This window comes from Grampus griseus (genome assembly GCF_964374135.1).
Source record: "Grampus griseus genome assembly, chromosome: 11".
NCBI lineage: Eukaryota > Metazoa > Chordata > Mammalia > Artiodactyla > Delphinidae > Grampus > Grampus griseus.
The window spans coordinates 20,786,841-20,805,216 of NC_139005.1; the positions used below are offsets into that span (position 1 = coordinate 20,786,841).

The following is an 18,376-nucleotide window of genomic DNA, read 5'->3' on the forward strand; positions in this document are numbered from 1 at the left end:
GTTCCCAGACTCTTCATTAGGCAAAATCCGGTTTTTTATTCTGAATACTTTCAGAAAAGAAATTTGCAACAAATTAAATGACATGGTTCTTCATTAGAAAGATAATGTGTACTTTTTAAATCTTACAGAGTGAAGATGAAGTAGTCAAATCCATGCTTATCGGCCCCATCTTATTCACTTACCCCGTTGCAACTTTTCTTCTTATTTACTCTCAGTTTATCTTTATGATATTTTATGCATGTTTTTTAGCTGCCATAATTCCATTTGGAACATGATGAGGGCATAAACACCTACATCAGTAAAGCCAGTAATGTGGGCTAAAGTTTGTATTTGCATCTTAAATCCATCACTTAGCAAACCTGTGGAGTTGACCCTTGAACAGGACAAGTTTTAACTGCCAGGGTCCACTTATATGGGGCTTTTTTTCCCAATAGTAAATCCTACAGTACTGCACGATTCAAGGTTAGTTGAATCCACGAGGAACTGCAGATAGAGAAGGCCGGCTGACTATAAGTTATGTGCAGATTTTCAACTGTGTGGAGAGTTCGCGCCCCTAACGCCTGCATTGTTCAAGGGTCAACTGTATTGAGAAGGAAACTGTGTGTTCACCATGCTAGGTGCTCAGTGCCTCTTTGTCTTTGAGCTCCTTATCAAAAGTTTGTTTTTATATAGTGCTAGTTTATATTGGAAGCGTGTCAGGTTAGCTCAGGATGGAGACAAGTCACTGTCACGATGGCACCTTAGCATTTTGTAGAGGTGGTTGTGCCCCTGCAGTGTGGCAAGTGCACTGTTTGAAGTTGGCAATAGCCCTATATAAAGACAGAGGCTTTGTTTTAATACTAACATCTTTTGATTTTTCCTGAAATACTATATATCACACTCATATATTAAAACAATGCTGAGAATCCTAGGCTTTCACATCCCATGAAATTTTCTTGCGTTTGGCACTAGTATTATATTTGTGGACTTAAGTTTAATTATTAAAGAAGAGGAAATTAAGGCATTTAATTGTATTTCATATTCTTTGCAACCAACTTATTTAGTCATTGCCCCTTTTGAAAGCCTCACATAATTTATTTGAATTAAAATATTAAGCATTGTTGGGTTTTTTCTGCTTAGTGAAAACTAAAATTAGCAAGTGTCAAATCTAAGTTTCTTTGTTATATTTGAGAATCAAGCCATGGACAGTGGTTAAAAAAAACGAGTAGTTTTTAGAAAAGTCAAGGTAGTTGAAGAGTACAGTAAGCTGCATCTGTCCCTATGGTAACCATGTTCTCTACAGAGAATTTCAAGGAGAAACTGTCCAGATGTACCAGGTGTGTGTTTATCCATTTGGACTAAAGAGTGTACTTCTTTATGGCCAAGCTATTGATGAAAAGAAGCTTTAACTGAACCTACTCCCCCCACCCCATATTTGCTTTCTCAATAACTCAGTCCAGAACTGCTTTGAAAAGGTGACAACTTGAGTACAGATGCTTTACGATATTTCTCCAAACCTGGCTAAACAACTCTCTTGCTGAATCATAAACACTTCATTGAATTCAGAATTCACCTGAGAGATGATTCAACTGGCAACCAGCGAGCACTGTTGATCCTTGCTTCTGTTGTGCCATAGAATTTTCTCAGCCTCAGATTCAGTATGCTTCTAATACACACTTAAATATGTATCTCCATTGTCACGAAAGTTATTGGTGTTCCGAGTCTAAACACGAAATGAAAATGTTACAGTATTTTGACCTTATTTATATTGTAAGAAATAATAGAGGGTTTATTAATTAGGGAAAATTGCTGCTGTAACAAACACCTGCAGAATCTCTGTGGCTTCACACAGTAAAAGGTTTAGTTACACTACTAGCAGCATATATGGACTGACTGAGCCAAACTGCAGATGTTCCTAAAAAATTTATAGTGATGCGACATATAGAATAGCTTCTTAAGTTAAAGTCCACATATTTGCCCATGGGGGAGGCACTGTATATATGATTAGGGATTATTGAGTTTTTCTGGGTAGCTAAAATTGCTTTCAGGAAACCATCATGATATAAAAACATGTATACGTATTGGCAGTCTGCAAATATATATGACAGCTAACATTTTCTGACTCAATGGTACTAATCACTCCAATCAAGTTAGAAAAGAGCTAAAGACAGAACATAATTTGATAAAGGATTTTGAATGTTAGTTACTAGTATAGAAGGAAATCCTTTCTCCTCTGATCTTTGACTACCTTGACAGGTTATATTTAGGTGATAGAAATAGAACATATTCCCAAATTATAAGAGACAGTAACTAAAAGTGAAACGATGATTGACACACTCAATTGGCATGAGTGCTTAAACTTCCCAGCAGGAACGCACTGTTTGGATACCGTACACCCTGGGCTTTCTGAAACATTCCCAATTTTAAATACTCGACCTTGTTTTTCCCATAAACTATCCCAGAAATGCCATTATTTCAAGATAGAGTTCAAACTACTTCTCAAATCTGTATGTGAAACAGAAAGCCTTAAACAATTCATCCGTCTCAAGCTAAGTTGAGAAAATGCATTTGCTTTTACAAAATCACAAACGAAAAATATGAAAAGAATGTACTTCTGCCCTCAAGTAGCTTAGAACTTAAAGTACAGATAACAAAAGATTAGAGAGGAAAAAAAGAGGAGGAAGAAATCAAGGAGACTGAGGGAAAGGTTTTCTCATTCACACTGCTTTGTTGCCTGGTGCCATTTAAAGTGCTGAAGGTTCAGAAGTTTTCTCTGTTCACACTTCTGATGGTCTTGTCCTGTATCTCTTTCAACCGGGGCCAGACCTAGCATTTAATACAAACAAATTGATTGGGGCTGGGGCCCAGGATGGCGTGGATTGTTCCCAAAAGCCGTGTTTCATAGAGTTTGCCCCAACAAAATCAGTTTTCAAACAAACACCTTTTATGCTGATCTCTGGTTTTATTATTTGTTAATATTTCTTTCTCTTCTCTGGAAGTCTCTTCAAAGTAGGGGTCCTGCTTATTTATCCTTCTTATACCATTGCTTTGCCTAAAGTAGTAGGTACTCTACAAAACATAGTTTCTAGAACAGTGCTTCCCCATAGAACTTTCTGCAAGGATGGTAATGTTCTGTATCTGTGCCGTCCAGTACAGTAGCCACTAGCCACATGTAGCTATTACCTACCTGAAGTGTGGCTGGTGTAAATGAGGAAATGAATTTTTAATTAAAGTTTAAGTGTGGCTCGTGGCTAATAGCTGTTGTAGTGAACAGCGCAGTTCTAGAAGATGACGAACTGGTATCTCAGACTTAAAATGTCCAAACCCAAGCTTCGTGTCCCAACTATTGCCCATCCTCAGATTTCCTCCCCCTCATCTCAACAAATGGGAACTATTGCTTTTAATTGATTAGATCTAAAACTTTTGTGTGATCTTTGGTTCTTTTCTTTCTCTAATACCTTATAACTAATCCATCAACAAATCCTCCCTGTACTATCTTCAGTATATATCCAGAATCTTGTTGCTTCTCTCCACAGCCACTGTTACGACCGTGATGTAAGCCACCATCATTTCTCACTTAGATTTTTGCAGTGGCCTTCCAACTCATTTCCCTGTATCATCCTGGTCTCCTGCAGCCTATTCTCAACAGATTTATTTTAAAGTAATACTTTGAAACTATGCATCATCATCACTCTTCTGCTCAAAACCCCTTAGTGGTTTCCGGACTCACTCAGAAAATTTTAAAGTCCATGCGATGGTCTTCGGGGCCCTAAATGAATCCCTGCTTTACCTCCAACCTCATTTCCTCCCACTCCCTTTTGATTGCTTCCTCTTAAACGTGTCAGAGACAGTTCCGCCGTAGTCTTTGCACCTGTTCTTCTGTCTGCTGAGAATACTGTGCACCCAGCGCTCTTCCAGATTCACTCCCTCGGCTCACGGCTCCCTGACCGCCTGTCCATGCACACACGCACACATACTGCCCATCTGCCGTACTCTGTTTTTCTCTATTGTGCTCCCCCCCGCCCGCCCCTGCGACATATTACATATAGGCCACAATCCATTATCCACATTTTTGAAACCTAAAAAATTTGGAAAGCCTAAAGTTTATCATACTTAATTTGTTAGCCATACCTGGCATGGCTTGAACTCATTTGGTAGTAAAAATGGATCTGATTTGATGTGAGGCTGAGGCTGCTTTTAATCTATATTTATTCCATTTGGTATGAAATTGATATATTTTACTTTAGAATTTTCAACATGTTTGACTACAGACCTGCAGGATAGCACTATGCTACCTTCCTAGAATCCAAAAAATTCTGAATGTTTAGCATATCTGACCTTAAAGCTGTTGGCTAATGGACAGTAGACATACATTCTTTCCTTTGTGTGTTGTGTATTGCCTGCCACTCTTTTGTTATTGCTTATTCTCATAGCTTAAAACCATGTCTAGCTTGTAGTAGATACTCAATACCTACTTGTGAATAAATGAATGAATTTTTTTCAGTTTCTGTGAATTACAGGCTGAACTTGGTGATGTCCCATTCGTCTCTAAGATTATATGATCCTTTAGAAGATAAAGAAAATAATATATTTTATATTGTCACATTTAACTCTTAATTTCATATATAAATTATCAATTTTAGAAATTTATAAATTGGTTAATTTTGTATCTGTTTACAAGTAGTACTATCCATTGTAGACTATTTTGAAATTTAGCAAAACACAAAGAAGGTAAAAGAAGCACTCATGACCTTGCTTCCTAGAAGTAAACACTATAAGCAATGCTTTTTATGTACCTACAGATGAGTTAAAAAAAAAAATTCACTCTAATGCTTCATAGTTTTAAAGTCCCACTTTTCATTACTGAATTGGGAATTAAATTTTCCACATCATTTAACAGTCTCACAGCAGTCTTATGAGGAAGGCCCTGTTATGATCCCTATTTCAGAGATGATGGAACCAGAGGCACAGAGATGTTTAAATAACATGCCCAAGCGCCCGTAGCTGGTAAGGAGGGTCCTGGAATTCAAACCAGTAGTCTGATTCAAGAACCCTGCTCTTAACTACTATTATACTATGTTATTTATATCCCCTATAATCTCAATGGACAACTGTTAGAAAATATAGTCACCGACTGAATTACATTGAAACAAAAACTAAAAATCCTTAGTTCTAAAATATACTGCTTTTTTATAGCCAGGGTCATCTTTTACAACTTTTATATTTATAGCAGTAGTGTAGTATATCCTCCATAATTCTGAGTATCCTCCATAATTCTAAGTATCTTCTATATTTTCCACATCCATAAAAGATTATTTTAATGAATGTGAACACATGTAATTCACAGCATGCAGCAGTCAGGATGGGTAAGATTATGCTACATTAATAATCCCCCAGACTTTGGTGGTTTATAATGATATGTTAGCTGTTATTTTGGTTAATATTATTTATGTAAAGTAACCAGCACAAAGCCTAGCAAACAGTGGGCATATTAAATGTTAATCATTATGAAATCAATAAATGTTTTCATTATTTTTAGTCGTAGTATATTTATAATAAAATCCTAAGTAAGTCCTAAATTAATATGCAGTAATTCTGTGATTACATGATAGTCTCATCAACACACTGGGAAAATATACTGTGAATGATTTAACTATGGGTTGAATGCACAGCTAGCTGACATGTTATACTCAAAGATATTCTTGTACCACTGTCATCATAAGATAAATACTGTATGGTAAGAGTTATCTTAATAGCTACACCCAGGACTTACAGAAAGTTCATTGACAAATTTTCAGAATAGTTGTACATCATTGGGAAATTGCTTTAAAATATATATATGTGTATATATATATATATATATATATATATATATATATACACACACACATATAAAAGCATCAAAAGCATTTAACAGACTATAAAATGTTACAATGTAAGTTCTGTTACAGAGAGCAACGTTTATTGTAAGAATTCTAAGTCATTATGGAATGAATTAGTTTTGTTCACTAGATTCCGCATAAGATTCCAAAATGTTTGTAGCTCAAGGAGAAAAGTATCTATTATCAGAAAAACTGAGTGGGGTAGGATAGTTTATTCACCACAGATAAAGAATAAGTCAGGTGTTAACTGACATTACTTACAATATGTCCAGAAACAGGAGGATATGTTAGCATTAAATTCATGAGAGGTTAATGCCAGCTCTGTCATGTCCTTTTGAAGAACATAGAGTGTTCATCTTTGGGGTAAGGAGGATTTCATACTGAAGAAACGATCAAATGTCAGTTAAAACTAAAATTTCTGAAGAGCATTCATGATCAGGGTGTCTAATAGAATATATTCCCAGGGCCTGACACTATTTCTGACAAATGTTTGTTCACTATATATTTGTTGAATACATAACAAGAAGTGACGCTTTTTTTTTTTTTCCCCGCGGTACGCGGGCCTCTCACTGTTGTGGCCTCTCCCGTTGCGGAGCACAGGCTCTGGACGCACAGGCTCAGCGGCCATGGCTCACGGGCCCAGCCGCTCCGCGGTATGTGGGATCTTCCCGGACCGGGGCACGAACCCGTGTCCCCTGCATCGGCAGGCAGACTCTCAACCACTGCGCCACCAGGGAAGCCCCCAAGGAGTGACGCTTTTAAATGATTTTATTTTTTTGGCTCTAAGGAGAAATTTCCTAAAATTGTAAAAAAAATGGTTACAGTTTTTTAAATGGTTGAAATAAGAGCATAATGTTTCTGGGTGACTCATATTTGAGTGTTCGAATTTTGGTGTATATTTCTAAAACCTCATATTACTTCACCTAAATATTCCACTTTAAGTTAGGTGAAAGTAGTCTGTTATCTCCTTTTTTTAAAAAATTTTTTTAATGTCTTTATTGGAGTATAATTGCTTACAATAGTGTGTTAGTTTCTGCTGTATAACAAAGTGAATCAGCTACACATATACATACATCCCCATATCTCCTCCCTCTTGCGTCTCCCTCCCACCCTCTCTATCCCACCCCCCTAGGTGGTCACAAAGCACCGAGCTGATCTCCCTGTGCTATGTGGCTGCTTCCCACTAACTATCTATTGTACATATATATCAGTCGTCCAGTGAGATTCCACTGGTGCACTAAAATCTCTTTGTGATTTTCCTCATTATATGAAGTTAATGATTCTTGGGATTACACTCAATTGCTTCAGCTCTTCAGAAGTATAGTCAATATTTTATTTATCATTACAAATTGTGGCATACAGGCCTAGGTAACCAAAACAGTTTAAACTACAAATGCCATAGATAGATAGATAGATAGATAGATAGATAGATAGATAGATAGATAGATGTATGTTCCTTTTTATTAGTCTTAGGGCTACATCAAGATAGTATGCAAGGTAGAACTAAGTGTATCCACTTAATAAACTGCAGTGAAAGGAGTTTTGCAGGAGGAATTGGAATCTGTCTAAATGAAGTATTCACGTTCTGTAGGGCCTTGCCAAGTATACGCATTCAACTTCCAATGATTGTGGAATTTAGCTCTTACATAAACTATCTAAAACCCTATTTCTGTAATAAAATCAAAGTATTAATTCATTTACTTTTTTAAAAAGGTTTTTTATATAGCTGGATGGATTTTTTTGCCTAATTGCACTAAATATGCATTATTTAACAAAAAGGAAACGCTAGCAATAAAAGCAATCCTAAATAATCTACCAAGACATTCTCACAGAGTAGCAGTACCATTAAGCATTGGAAAAATAAGCTTTATATTTAATTATGACTGAATTAGAGTCCTTAACATTTTTGATTTCACTCATATAATGTAATGATTCAGTTTTCTTTTTAAAGATGCTTCATGGCCTGGTAGGATTAGAGAGGGTTCTTCTGGTCTAGTCCAACCCTTCATATTTACTGATGAGGACACAGGGTCCAGATAGCAGGAGTGAGATTTAAAAGTAGTTGATAGACAGCAGAGCCAGGAACACAAAGTGCTGTGATCTTTGAAGCAGTGTGTACATCTGGAACGAGTTTAACCTTGAAGATTTGTTGGGTGGTTTTTCTTGGTATAATTACAGTAATTTTTAACTTGAAAATCTTTAGAAACATTTTTTTATTCCAAGAAGCCAAATCCAGTGTGCTAATAAGGCTTTGCATTCCCCTTGTTTGCCCAGGTATTTTGATAGTAGCAACAACTGATACTTATATAGCACTTTTCAATGTTATAAAACATGTTTATATTTTATATCTCACTTAACTCTTACAACATTGTCAGGTAAGAAAATACAAGTCTCACTCTACAGATGAAGAAACCAGAGCTGAAGGAAATTTAATAATTTGTTCAAATCACGTAAATATATGGCAGAGCCAGACCTGAAAACAGGCCTTCTGACTCCAGAGAGCCCATATTCTTTCTTTCCACTCTGTCCAGCTTTACATAGCTAGGAGTTGCTGCAAGTTGATTAAGAATTCTTTTAGTCAGATTGTTGTCGCGTCATGTCACTATTTAAAGGAGGTCTCTGGTCAGCCCTTTTGTCATGTGAATAGCAATGTGTTCAATTAATGATGGCCGCCATGTATTGAAAACCTGCTACGGGCCCTGATTCTGACTCTCAGAACCTATGAGGTACTGCCCCTCTCCCCACTCTAGAAGTGAAGTTAGGCTACTTATCCAGCAAGTAATTTACCCGAGCTTAAAACTACTAGTCTGTTTGCTTTCAAAGCTCCAACTTTTCAGCTGCACCCAAAATTCAGGTTTCCTTAAAGACGAACATACACGTATGCTTAGAGCAGTTTCACTCTTCATCTGCTACTTTGGAATAGCACATGTGGGTGTTCATAGTACATATCCAGATTTCCATTTATTGGCCCAGTAATTGAGGAAATACTACTATTGGTTCAGAAGCTCATGAAATAAAAAAGAAGACAGGGAAGTCAAATCAGTAGCTGTATATGCCAATATGATAATTGCTAGATGGCAAGGTGAGTTCTTTTTCTTTGTAATAATATTAACTACTAATGGACACTTTTTTTTAATTGAGATGTAATTGATATATAACCTTACATTAGTTTCAGATGTCTAATGGACACTCTTAACAAAATTAATATTTTCCATCTGACCCACACACCTTAAATGGAAATATTTAGGAAGTGTATTCAAGCTAATGACATTATATTGTCTTCTGAATCTTTATCTTCCATAATTACTGTTAGATTCAGTATATTTTTAACATAAATGTAATTTTATTCTACTTTTGTTTTTTAATAATATCATTTTTGCCTTTTTAATGTTTTTTAAAAGACCCTTTGAAGCTATTACTTATCAAAACTGAACAAAACTTCTCTTCAGGCCCCACTCTTTATATGAGACTATTTTGAGAGTTGTTTTCACTGAGGTGATTTTTTATTTGCCACAGGTATGCAGGACGGTATGGGCAAGGAAAGGCCTACCCAGCACCTGTAGCTGAGTAGCAGGTCCTCCACTGGCTCCATGTCTCCTTTCAGGAGGAGGGACGGGGGCTCCAACCTTCCCAAGTCCTGATGTGCAGAGAAATCAGAGGGATTCCTCAAGTGGAAGTTTGCTCAAGTTCTGAAGTCCTGCCTGGTTCCTGGGACCAGGCCCTCCTGGCTTCCAACAGGACACTAGTGCTCTCCTTAGTTTCAGCTGGAGGTCTTGCCGCAAACAAGGTCTAGGCGGTCAGGCATTTGACAAGAGGGTAGATTAAGATTCCCATTGAGGTTTAAAGTGTAAAGATGAGTTTCTAAGTGAGTCTGAAGAGTGTATGCAGTTCACATCCCATAGTTTTGTGTGTTACGTATCTTAAGGAGTTCAGTATCCTCAAGCGAAAGTTTTAAAGACATCATGGGCTGGACTTTGATGCTAATTAAGAAGACACAGTTATCAAATAGTGTCCTGCGTCTGGAGGCATTATTTTAGCTGTTGCCTATCCCTTTTTGACAATTTATTCTTATCTTTTTTTATCTAGGTCGAACTGGAAGGTACACTCTTATAGAAAAATGGAGAGATACTGAAAGACACTTAGCACCACATGAAAATCCTATCATATCCTTAAACAAATGGGGGCAGTACGCTAGTGACGTACAGCTGATTTTACGTCGAACGGGGCCGTCTCTCAGTGAGCGGCCCACGTCGGATGGTGTGGCTCGAGTTCCTGAAAGAACTTTATGCAGGCAGAGTTTGCCCCCCTTAGCTAAACTGAGGCCTCAGATTGACAAAGCAATCAAAAGGAGAGAGCCTAAAAGGAAATCGTTAACATTTACAGGAGGTGCCAAAGGGTTAATGGACATTTTTGGAAAAGGTAAAGAAACTGAATTTAAACAAAAGGTGCTGAATAACTGCAAAGCAACAGCAGATGAGTTAAAGAAGCTGATCCGTTTGCAGACAGAGAAGCTCCAATCCATTGAGAAAGAGCTAGAATCAAATGAAATAGAAATACGATTTTGGGAGCAAAAATATAATTCTAACCTTGAAGAAGAAATTGTCCGCCTGGAGCAGAAGATCAAAAGAAACGATGTAGAAATTGAAGAGGAAGAATTCTGGGAAAATGAATTACAGATTGAACAGGAAAATGAAAAACAGCTGAAAGACCAACTTCAAGAAATAAGACAGAAAATAACAGAATGTGAGAGCAAATTAAAGGACTATTTGGGTCAAATCCAGACTATGGAAAGTGGTCTTGAAGCAGAAAAATTGCAACGGGAAGTTCAAGAGGCACAGGTCAATGAAGAAGAGGTTAAAGGAAAGATCGGTAAGGTCAGAGGGGAGATTGACATTCAAGGCCAGCAGAGTCTGAGGCTGGAAAATGGTATTAAAGCCGTGGAAAGGTCTCTTGGACAAGCCGCCAAACGACTACAGGTAAGGACACTTTTATTAGAATGTTTCATCTATTTAAAAGAGTTAAATATTTGGAATCTAAAACACTGAACTCCTCTTTTTCTTTCCTCATGGAAGCTTCTTAAACTCTGTGTTTCTCCAAATCACTGTAGGTTTGCTCTTGATTTTCCAGAATGATAATGCCTTTATTTTCATCACTGGTCATGGAAAAGAATCTGAAAATAGAAAAAATGTTCAATAAAACACAGAAAGTTGACTGGAAATATATATAGAGAAAAAAGAATTAAATATATTTCGGCATCTTCTTTACTGATTATTCATTTTCTCTTACATTTAAAGTTAGAAACTTACTTTGGTTTATCATTTTCTTAGAATTTCTGTGACTTATGACAAAGCTAAGATATGAGGCCAAAACAAAGATGAGAGCTGAAGCCACACAGATCCTTTTCCACGGAAGAAGCTTTCTTACTGTGGCAGTGATAGCATTAGGTAATCGGATACAGGAGATGAGAATCTCAGAGCTGGAATGGACACTAATGATGAGATAGTGAATCTGACCTTCTCCTTTTAGTGACAGGGAAACAAGAGCTGAAAGAGATTACCAAGGATTGGTTCACCAGTGATTGTGCGGCTAGCCGGCTGCTTCTCTCTCACGTCTCCTTTGTTGCTAACCCCACCTCCTCCCCTCTCCCGTAACTGTCCTTTGCTTCCCTGAGGAGAGGGGCAGGTTCCTCTTTGATTTTTCCCCATCTCTAGTGGGTACGAGAACATTTCTATTTCACACTTACTCCATGATCACTCAGCTTGTATTTCTTGGATACCCATTCTTGAAAAGACAGTGTGGTAATGTTAATGGGAGTTGCAAAGAGCCATCAGTTTCTAACAGCTGAAAGAGAAAGAGACACAGTTGATTATAATACGGCTACTTATATTTAAATAAATTAAAGTTAAATAATATTCAATAAAGCTCTTTAAAAATATTAAATACATTTACATTTCTGTTTTAGTCACATTTGGCCACATTTCAAGTGCTCAGTAGCACATACGTGCAGTGGCTGCTGAACTGGACAGTGCCGGTTTAGAAGCTGTGTGATCATGGATCAAAGCGTGAACCGTGAGGCTTGCTGGTTAGAAACTGAGAGTGTATGTAGTAACAGCCTCTCCACATAGTGCCTGTGTGCACCGGAGTTTGAGAAGAGCTGCTGTAGAGTAGGAACAGTTCCACAAGCAGAGAAAGCTGACGTTTCAGGAAGAACTGATGTGATTTCCTTTCTCTGCCACTAACTGCAGTGAGAGGTAGAACTACCACCCAAATTTGCAGTCAGGAATTTCTCATATAATAGAAGGTTGTTAACTTATGATTTGTCAGCATTTTACTATTTGGATTCACTTCAACACAAAACGAGTGCAGTTGGAAATTACATTGCCTTGATATTACAGGAAACACTAATTTGTGACAGTTGTTACTAATAAACCCCACTACCTGTGAAAAGTATCTAACAGGCAAACTACTAACGTATCTCCAAGTACCCCCTACACTCAAAGTAGCGAAAAACCCCGCCTTTCTGTTTTCTCTCCCCTATATCCTCACTACGTCCTCTGACACAACCAGCTTGGATGCGGCCTTGCCACTTTTACTTATAGTGCCCTAAAGGAGAGAAAGAGAAGAAAGTCCATTTGATAACAGAATGCCTCTCCTTGCTTTTGGAGCTTTCTGGCCATCCAAACTTGGTCTCCTTACTTTAGCGCTCTTCAGTTCTCAGATCTGCTCATCAAGGATTAAAAAACCCCATAGTGGGAATCTTGCTCTCCTTGCTTTCCTTGCTATGATATAAATCTCAGTAATGGATCCCATGAAAACTTAAACAGTTTAAAAAAAACAAGAACCCTGAATCTCATGGACCCAAGTGACTATTAATTTTGCAGTCAGTTATGAAGTAGATAATAAGGAAGTTTAATTGTGAACAGCTTAGCAAGCTTGCTGTAAACACCAGGATGGATGGAATCCAGTGTTTTATTCATGGAAGTTTATAGACATATATTTATTTCATCAGATGCATAGTATACTCTTAACAGAGGAAAGCATGACATTTAAGAGAACAGACTGAAGAAGTTGGCCTTTATTTGCTTCAACTTTTGGCCCATGCCGCAGAGTGAAAGTGACCTCCTTAGCCCATTACATCGATATAAACCAGGTTTGTTAAATGCATTCTTGTGAAAAGTGTCCCACATTCAACCCTTGTAGCAGGTGGGCTGTCACCAGGATGTCTGTAGCTGGCCAGTAGTGAATCCTCAAATTTTAGAAAGCATTTAACTCCCATCTAGGACAAAGAACAAGAATTGGAGCAGCTGACCAAGGAGCTGCGGCAAGTCAACCTCCAGCAGTTTATCCAGCAGACAGGGACGAAAGTCACCGTTTTGCCAGCGGAGCCCATCGAAGTGGAGGCCTTGCATGCAGACCTGGAAAGGGGTAAGATTTGAGAGATCGCTTTTTAAAAAGCTTTACGCTCTTAACTTGGAATAAACTGCTTACATTCGGTTAAAATGTTCTCCTACCATTCAAAGCTAATTCTTGGGCTGCTTAAAAAAATTTTTGACATACTTGCTGTTTCTGGGGAAAATCAATAATATTTAGGTTATTTATTTACTTAGATGACCAGATAGCCTATCATTAGTTTTAAACTGCTTCCTTACAAACTTTTCCTGAAATGTGTGAGTTGTAGTCTATTAATTGAGTTTATTAATTGAGTTTTAGCTTCTCTCTGTTCCTAATGGCCCTTCTTCCTCTCCTAAAAGTCTTTGTTGTTAATTTGGGCTGATATTTAAAAGACACGTCTAAATCTGTATATGCATATAATCTGAACAACCCAGAAAGAGAAGCAAAATGTTCACCTTTTAAGAAAAGATCATGAACTGTTCAAATCACTGAAAACTATTTTATCAACTGAGAGGGTCAAGCAGACGTAACCTCTCCTCTCACCCAGGACTCACGGGGGGTTGCAATCGTTACTGTATATTATTTGGTTCTTGAGAGCAGGAAAAGTTCTAATTTTTCATTTTGCTAAGTACTCCAGGTTACTGCAAACATCAAATGACTTTCTCTGTTTCCTGTTTAGAGGCACCATTCCAGTCGGGGTCTCTGAAGCGACCTGGTTCCTCTCGGCAGCTCCCCAGTAATCTTCGTATTCTACAGAATCCTATCTCGTCTGGTTTTAATCCTGAAGGCATATATGTATAACATTATCTGTCTTCAGGGGAGAGACCCAGTAAACGTACCGAGGACAGTGAAAATTCCTTCTTTGATTTTGTGCCAATGATGAACAGAGGATATAGTTCACAAGCCACCGTATCTTTTTTCTGTCCTAAATCGCATACCACTTGGAGCCATACCCTGTGCACTGATGCTAAAGAACAAAGAAACTGTTTTCACACAGCCACAGTGTTGATGTTTTTGTCCAGCAGCTGTAATGCAAAGCCTTCATTTTTATTTGTAGCATTTCGAGAGCATTAGGAAAGTATTATACTGTGTGTATACATAAATAAAACCGTGACTTCAGAATGAAGAGAAATACGTGACTGGCTTAGTTTATTTATTCCATGTAATCAATTAAGGAGTGAATGTTGACATTTTAATATTTTTTATTAATACTTATCCTGTGACTGAGTTACATTGCATATTGTGTGACGATGACTTTGTGTGCATGTTGCCAGACTCCATGCATTGCAGAATTACAGCTACACAAGTGTCATAGGGGGCTCCGCCATGGAAACTGACTCCAGAAGAACTGACTTGCGTTTACCTTGTGAACCCATCCTAGCCCCTGCTTAATTAGGTGAGATAATTCAGGTTTTCTTTTTAATCTGGTGTTTCATCTTTTCTTTACAGTATTTCCAGCATATGAATGAACCACATACAAGAGCAGAAATATTTTCATGAAGTAAATTACATGTTTAAAAGGTTTGCAGTGCTTCAGACACTGTTGAACAAAAATGTAATTGTTGAATATCTATCCAAACAGGCATGGGGTTTCCTGATACATAATGTGTTTTGTTTCTGCCCTGCCTTATTATTTTAGTCTCATGGGTCCTCAGAGTTGCCATCATACATAAATTAGAAATGTCTTAAAAAAAAGAGAGAGATGTCCAAGGATATCTTCAGGAAGGTTGCTTTAAGTGATATTTTTTTTATTTTAAAATAACCCACTTTATATGTATGGTCTATTGGTGTAAGCACCCATGGATAAGTTATTGCTTGCACAGAATTTACTGTGTACATTATGAACTATTGCAATTTTTCCAGTCACTTAAATAGAAAGTAGATTGGAGTTAGTTACTTTTTACCAAGGAAATAAAGTTAAAGTCAGTGTTCGTTTTTATTAATTTTCAGCTTGACCTTTGCAGGACATTAATCTCCATTTGTACATATATTATTTTCTTGTTTATAAAACCAAAAATGAGTCAACACCCCTCCCATGAGTACTGACTTAACTAAGATGCACAAGAGTATCTAGATGGATGTGGTCAGATACTTCTTAGCCATTTTTACTTTCCCTCTGATCAGAATTTGGTACAATATAATTAAGACTTTCATCTAAAATTTAAAGTAGTTTTTTATTCTGAGGAAAACATATTGTCTGTATTATTTACATGCAACAAAATAAAAGTGGATTAGTATATTAATGCCATGGTAACAATAAAAAGGTGTAAGTTATATCCTATGCATGAGGGCAATTTTTGATGTTTTAAACGCATTTGACTTGTTTTTGGTTTAATGAATGCTGAGAATGCTGCTATAGTTAGGTTTCCAATGAAAATTTTTAAGAATGGCTATGACAATATGTAGAAGCTTCTAGACGACTGAAAGTAATAACGCATAGTTGCCTTTTCTAGTCCAGCTAAATGGCAGACCTCAACTAAAAATATTTTCTTTGGGTTCTTGGAGTTACCGAGTTGACCTTGCCATTATATTGTTTTGCAGAAAAAAACTTGAGAAATAAATGATTCTTATCTAATAGCCACAATCTATACACATTTGCTCTCAGTTTATAATAGTTATTTCATATCCATATATATTTAAAAATTAGAATTAAAAAATCAAAATAATTTGTAGATTTTTGTGACAATAATGGTTTATGTATGCCTAATATATGCCTTATTTTTAAAGGGTTCCATTCTATACTGGGTCATTTTGTTATTGTTGTTCAGAGAAATTGAGATCTTATTCACAAAGAAAAACATTTTTATAAGTTGATCACATTCTATTTAAATCAAAATGTTAATAAACCTAGATATATGAGACTTCGCAATTTTTAATTGCAACGATGCCTGGGCATGCCATGAAAAACACAAAATATCCAACTTAATTGTTGTAAATTATTATCAGCATTAACCTAATAACTTTAAAGAAAGACTGGGAGTAGGATTCTGACAACTTCATCTGAATTTTCAAGCTGCCAAATAATCTTCACAGACCTAACTACAGATAGAAATACTATTTCCTAGATGAGAAGAGTATATAAATGGGAATTTGATTAATACAATGAGCAGCTGTACTTTTTAAGCAGTTATATTTACCAACACTTCTGGAAGCACATCTCTAAGAAATATTTTCTAAGTATTTTTTTTAAATAGAGGAAAGAAAACTCATTTCCCTAGAACATCTTAAAAATATCTTAGTCTATTTCTGATTATTTTTATCTCTTGTGAATACAAATGAGTTAGATTAAGTGCCACATCTTTGGATACATTTCAGAGGGGAAGTGGGCAATGGTACACAAAAATACCAAATAGAGAATTTTGCATCTGGGGGCATATTCAGGTTCTAAATACTAAATTAGATTGTAAGTTTTTTAAATTATTATTACACTGAAAGTTGTTTTATTGTGCTTTTCTACAAGTATTAAATACATGAGAAGATTTTTTTTTCTTACCAGGGAGTAATTTGAAATAGTATTGGTATATTTGACCCTTTTGAGTGTTTGTCATCCTCAGCAAATGATCCGTAGTGGCTTGCCTCAATCCTTTTGTTGTTCTTATGAGATATTTTGGTTTGTTAGCGTTTTTCTTTTTTTTTTCTCCTGATGCACAGGGTATTTATATGTGAGACTTCGTTTGGTGTTAATAGGAGTTACCCATTTAAATCCCTCAGCCATCACTGAGCTAGTCATCAATTTCTGTAGTTCAAATTAATCAAACTAGAGCTCAAACAAGACTAATACAGTAAAAATGTAAAAGTTACGGTATGAAATGGGAATTTTAACAATGTTTAAGAAGAACAAATAAGCACTTGCTTCCAGAACATAAATACATTTTGCACCTGCATTAAAAGAAAAGTTTCTTTGTGAATAAGAGCAAAGTGGCCTTTAGAGAAAAGAAACTTCATTTAAAACCGTTTCTGTGAACATCTTTCCAAGTTACAACTATAATAATGGATTGAGGAGACAATATGGAAAAGGCAGAAACTCTTGATTTCAGGTGCGCAAAGGGCACGGGCAGATGGACGGTTCCTTGTGTGCATTGCCTTTGAAAAATTGGGCCTTAACTTATATGTAAATAAGGATGCTGTGTTCACATCCCTCTTCTACCTAAAGTTGTCTTTATTAGTCCATATTGTATTAAATTTAGCTCATAAGTATTACTTTTATATTATGTCAGTTTTTTTAAGTTGCATGTTTATACTGTTTGCTACAGTATTTTTCAGTTTTGGTTTAAGACCATCAGCTGTACGGAGAAGACAGAACAATCACTATTTATTCAGTGTTGCTGCTTTACATTTCCAGAGTAAGCTTTTGATGCCAGGACAGTGACTGCTTGAAAGCTGCAGGAGCTCTATTCCAGTGCGTTTTATATATTTTTAGAAACCAAATAAATGCAGATAACTATTTAGTATACTAATTATATTAAACCAGCAGAAATATAAAGGCAATAAAGTATATACATATATATATGGGGGGGAGGGAAAAGATTAAAAATAGGTTTACAGCCAGACATGGTGATAGCCCTAAATGTATTTCTCAATCTGTCTTTCTTTATTGACCCGAAGAGGATTTGAGTTGCTGCAGCTTTAAACAGAAAAATGCCATGTCCACTAACTGTGGACACATAAATATGCTTTTAGTACTGCTTTGCTTATGTACAAGTAAAATGTCTGTAATCTATTATATGTAATGGTTCTTTTCTTTTGACTTTCATTTCAAAATGTATATTTTCTGATTACTATCATGAGCTGTAAAACAAAGGATCAATATCTGATATTCTCCCAAATAATAAATCTTCAGGATTCACTGGGGCATTACAATTGCTGGTTTGTTTCTTACGTATGTAATATTTTAAACTGTAATTGTTTTTCCTTTAAAAGATGCCTAAGAGAAAAGGTCTGCATATCAGTGACACAGAATTACATTTTTCTGAAAGTAATGTTAATTATAAGTAAAGAATTATCTTTTCCTGCCAAGGCAGCTGCTTCATCTGAGTGACACTGAATTAAGAAACTAATATGCCTCCCTTTTATTTCAAAAGTAAAAGAAAAAATTATTTAGTATTGAAGTGCTGTATTCCCAG

General features: G+C 36.5%; 1 protein-coding gene across 1 annotated transcript in view; it reads left to right on the forward strand.

The window, feature by feature from the left end:
• The window catches only part of RASSF8 (Ras association domain family member 8), an 87,178-nt gene extending 69,079 nt beyond the window's left edge, over positions 1-18,099 (forward strand). Inside the window, exons 3-5 of the mRNA XM_082665092.1 lie at positions 9,948-10,837; positions 13,142-13,286; positions 13,933-18,099. Of these exons, the coding sequence (XP_082521218.1) occupies positions 9,948-10,837; positions 13,142-13,286; positions 13,933-14,054 (1,157 nt within the window). The 3' untranslated portion in view covers positions 14,055-18,099. The remainder of the gene's footprint in view (positions 1-9,947; positions 10,838-13,141; positions 13,287-13,932) is intronic.
• The last annotated feature ends 277 nt before the right edge of the window (positions 18,100-18,376 follow it).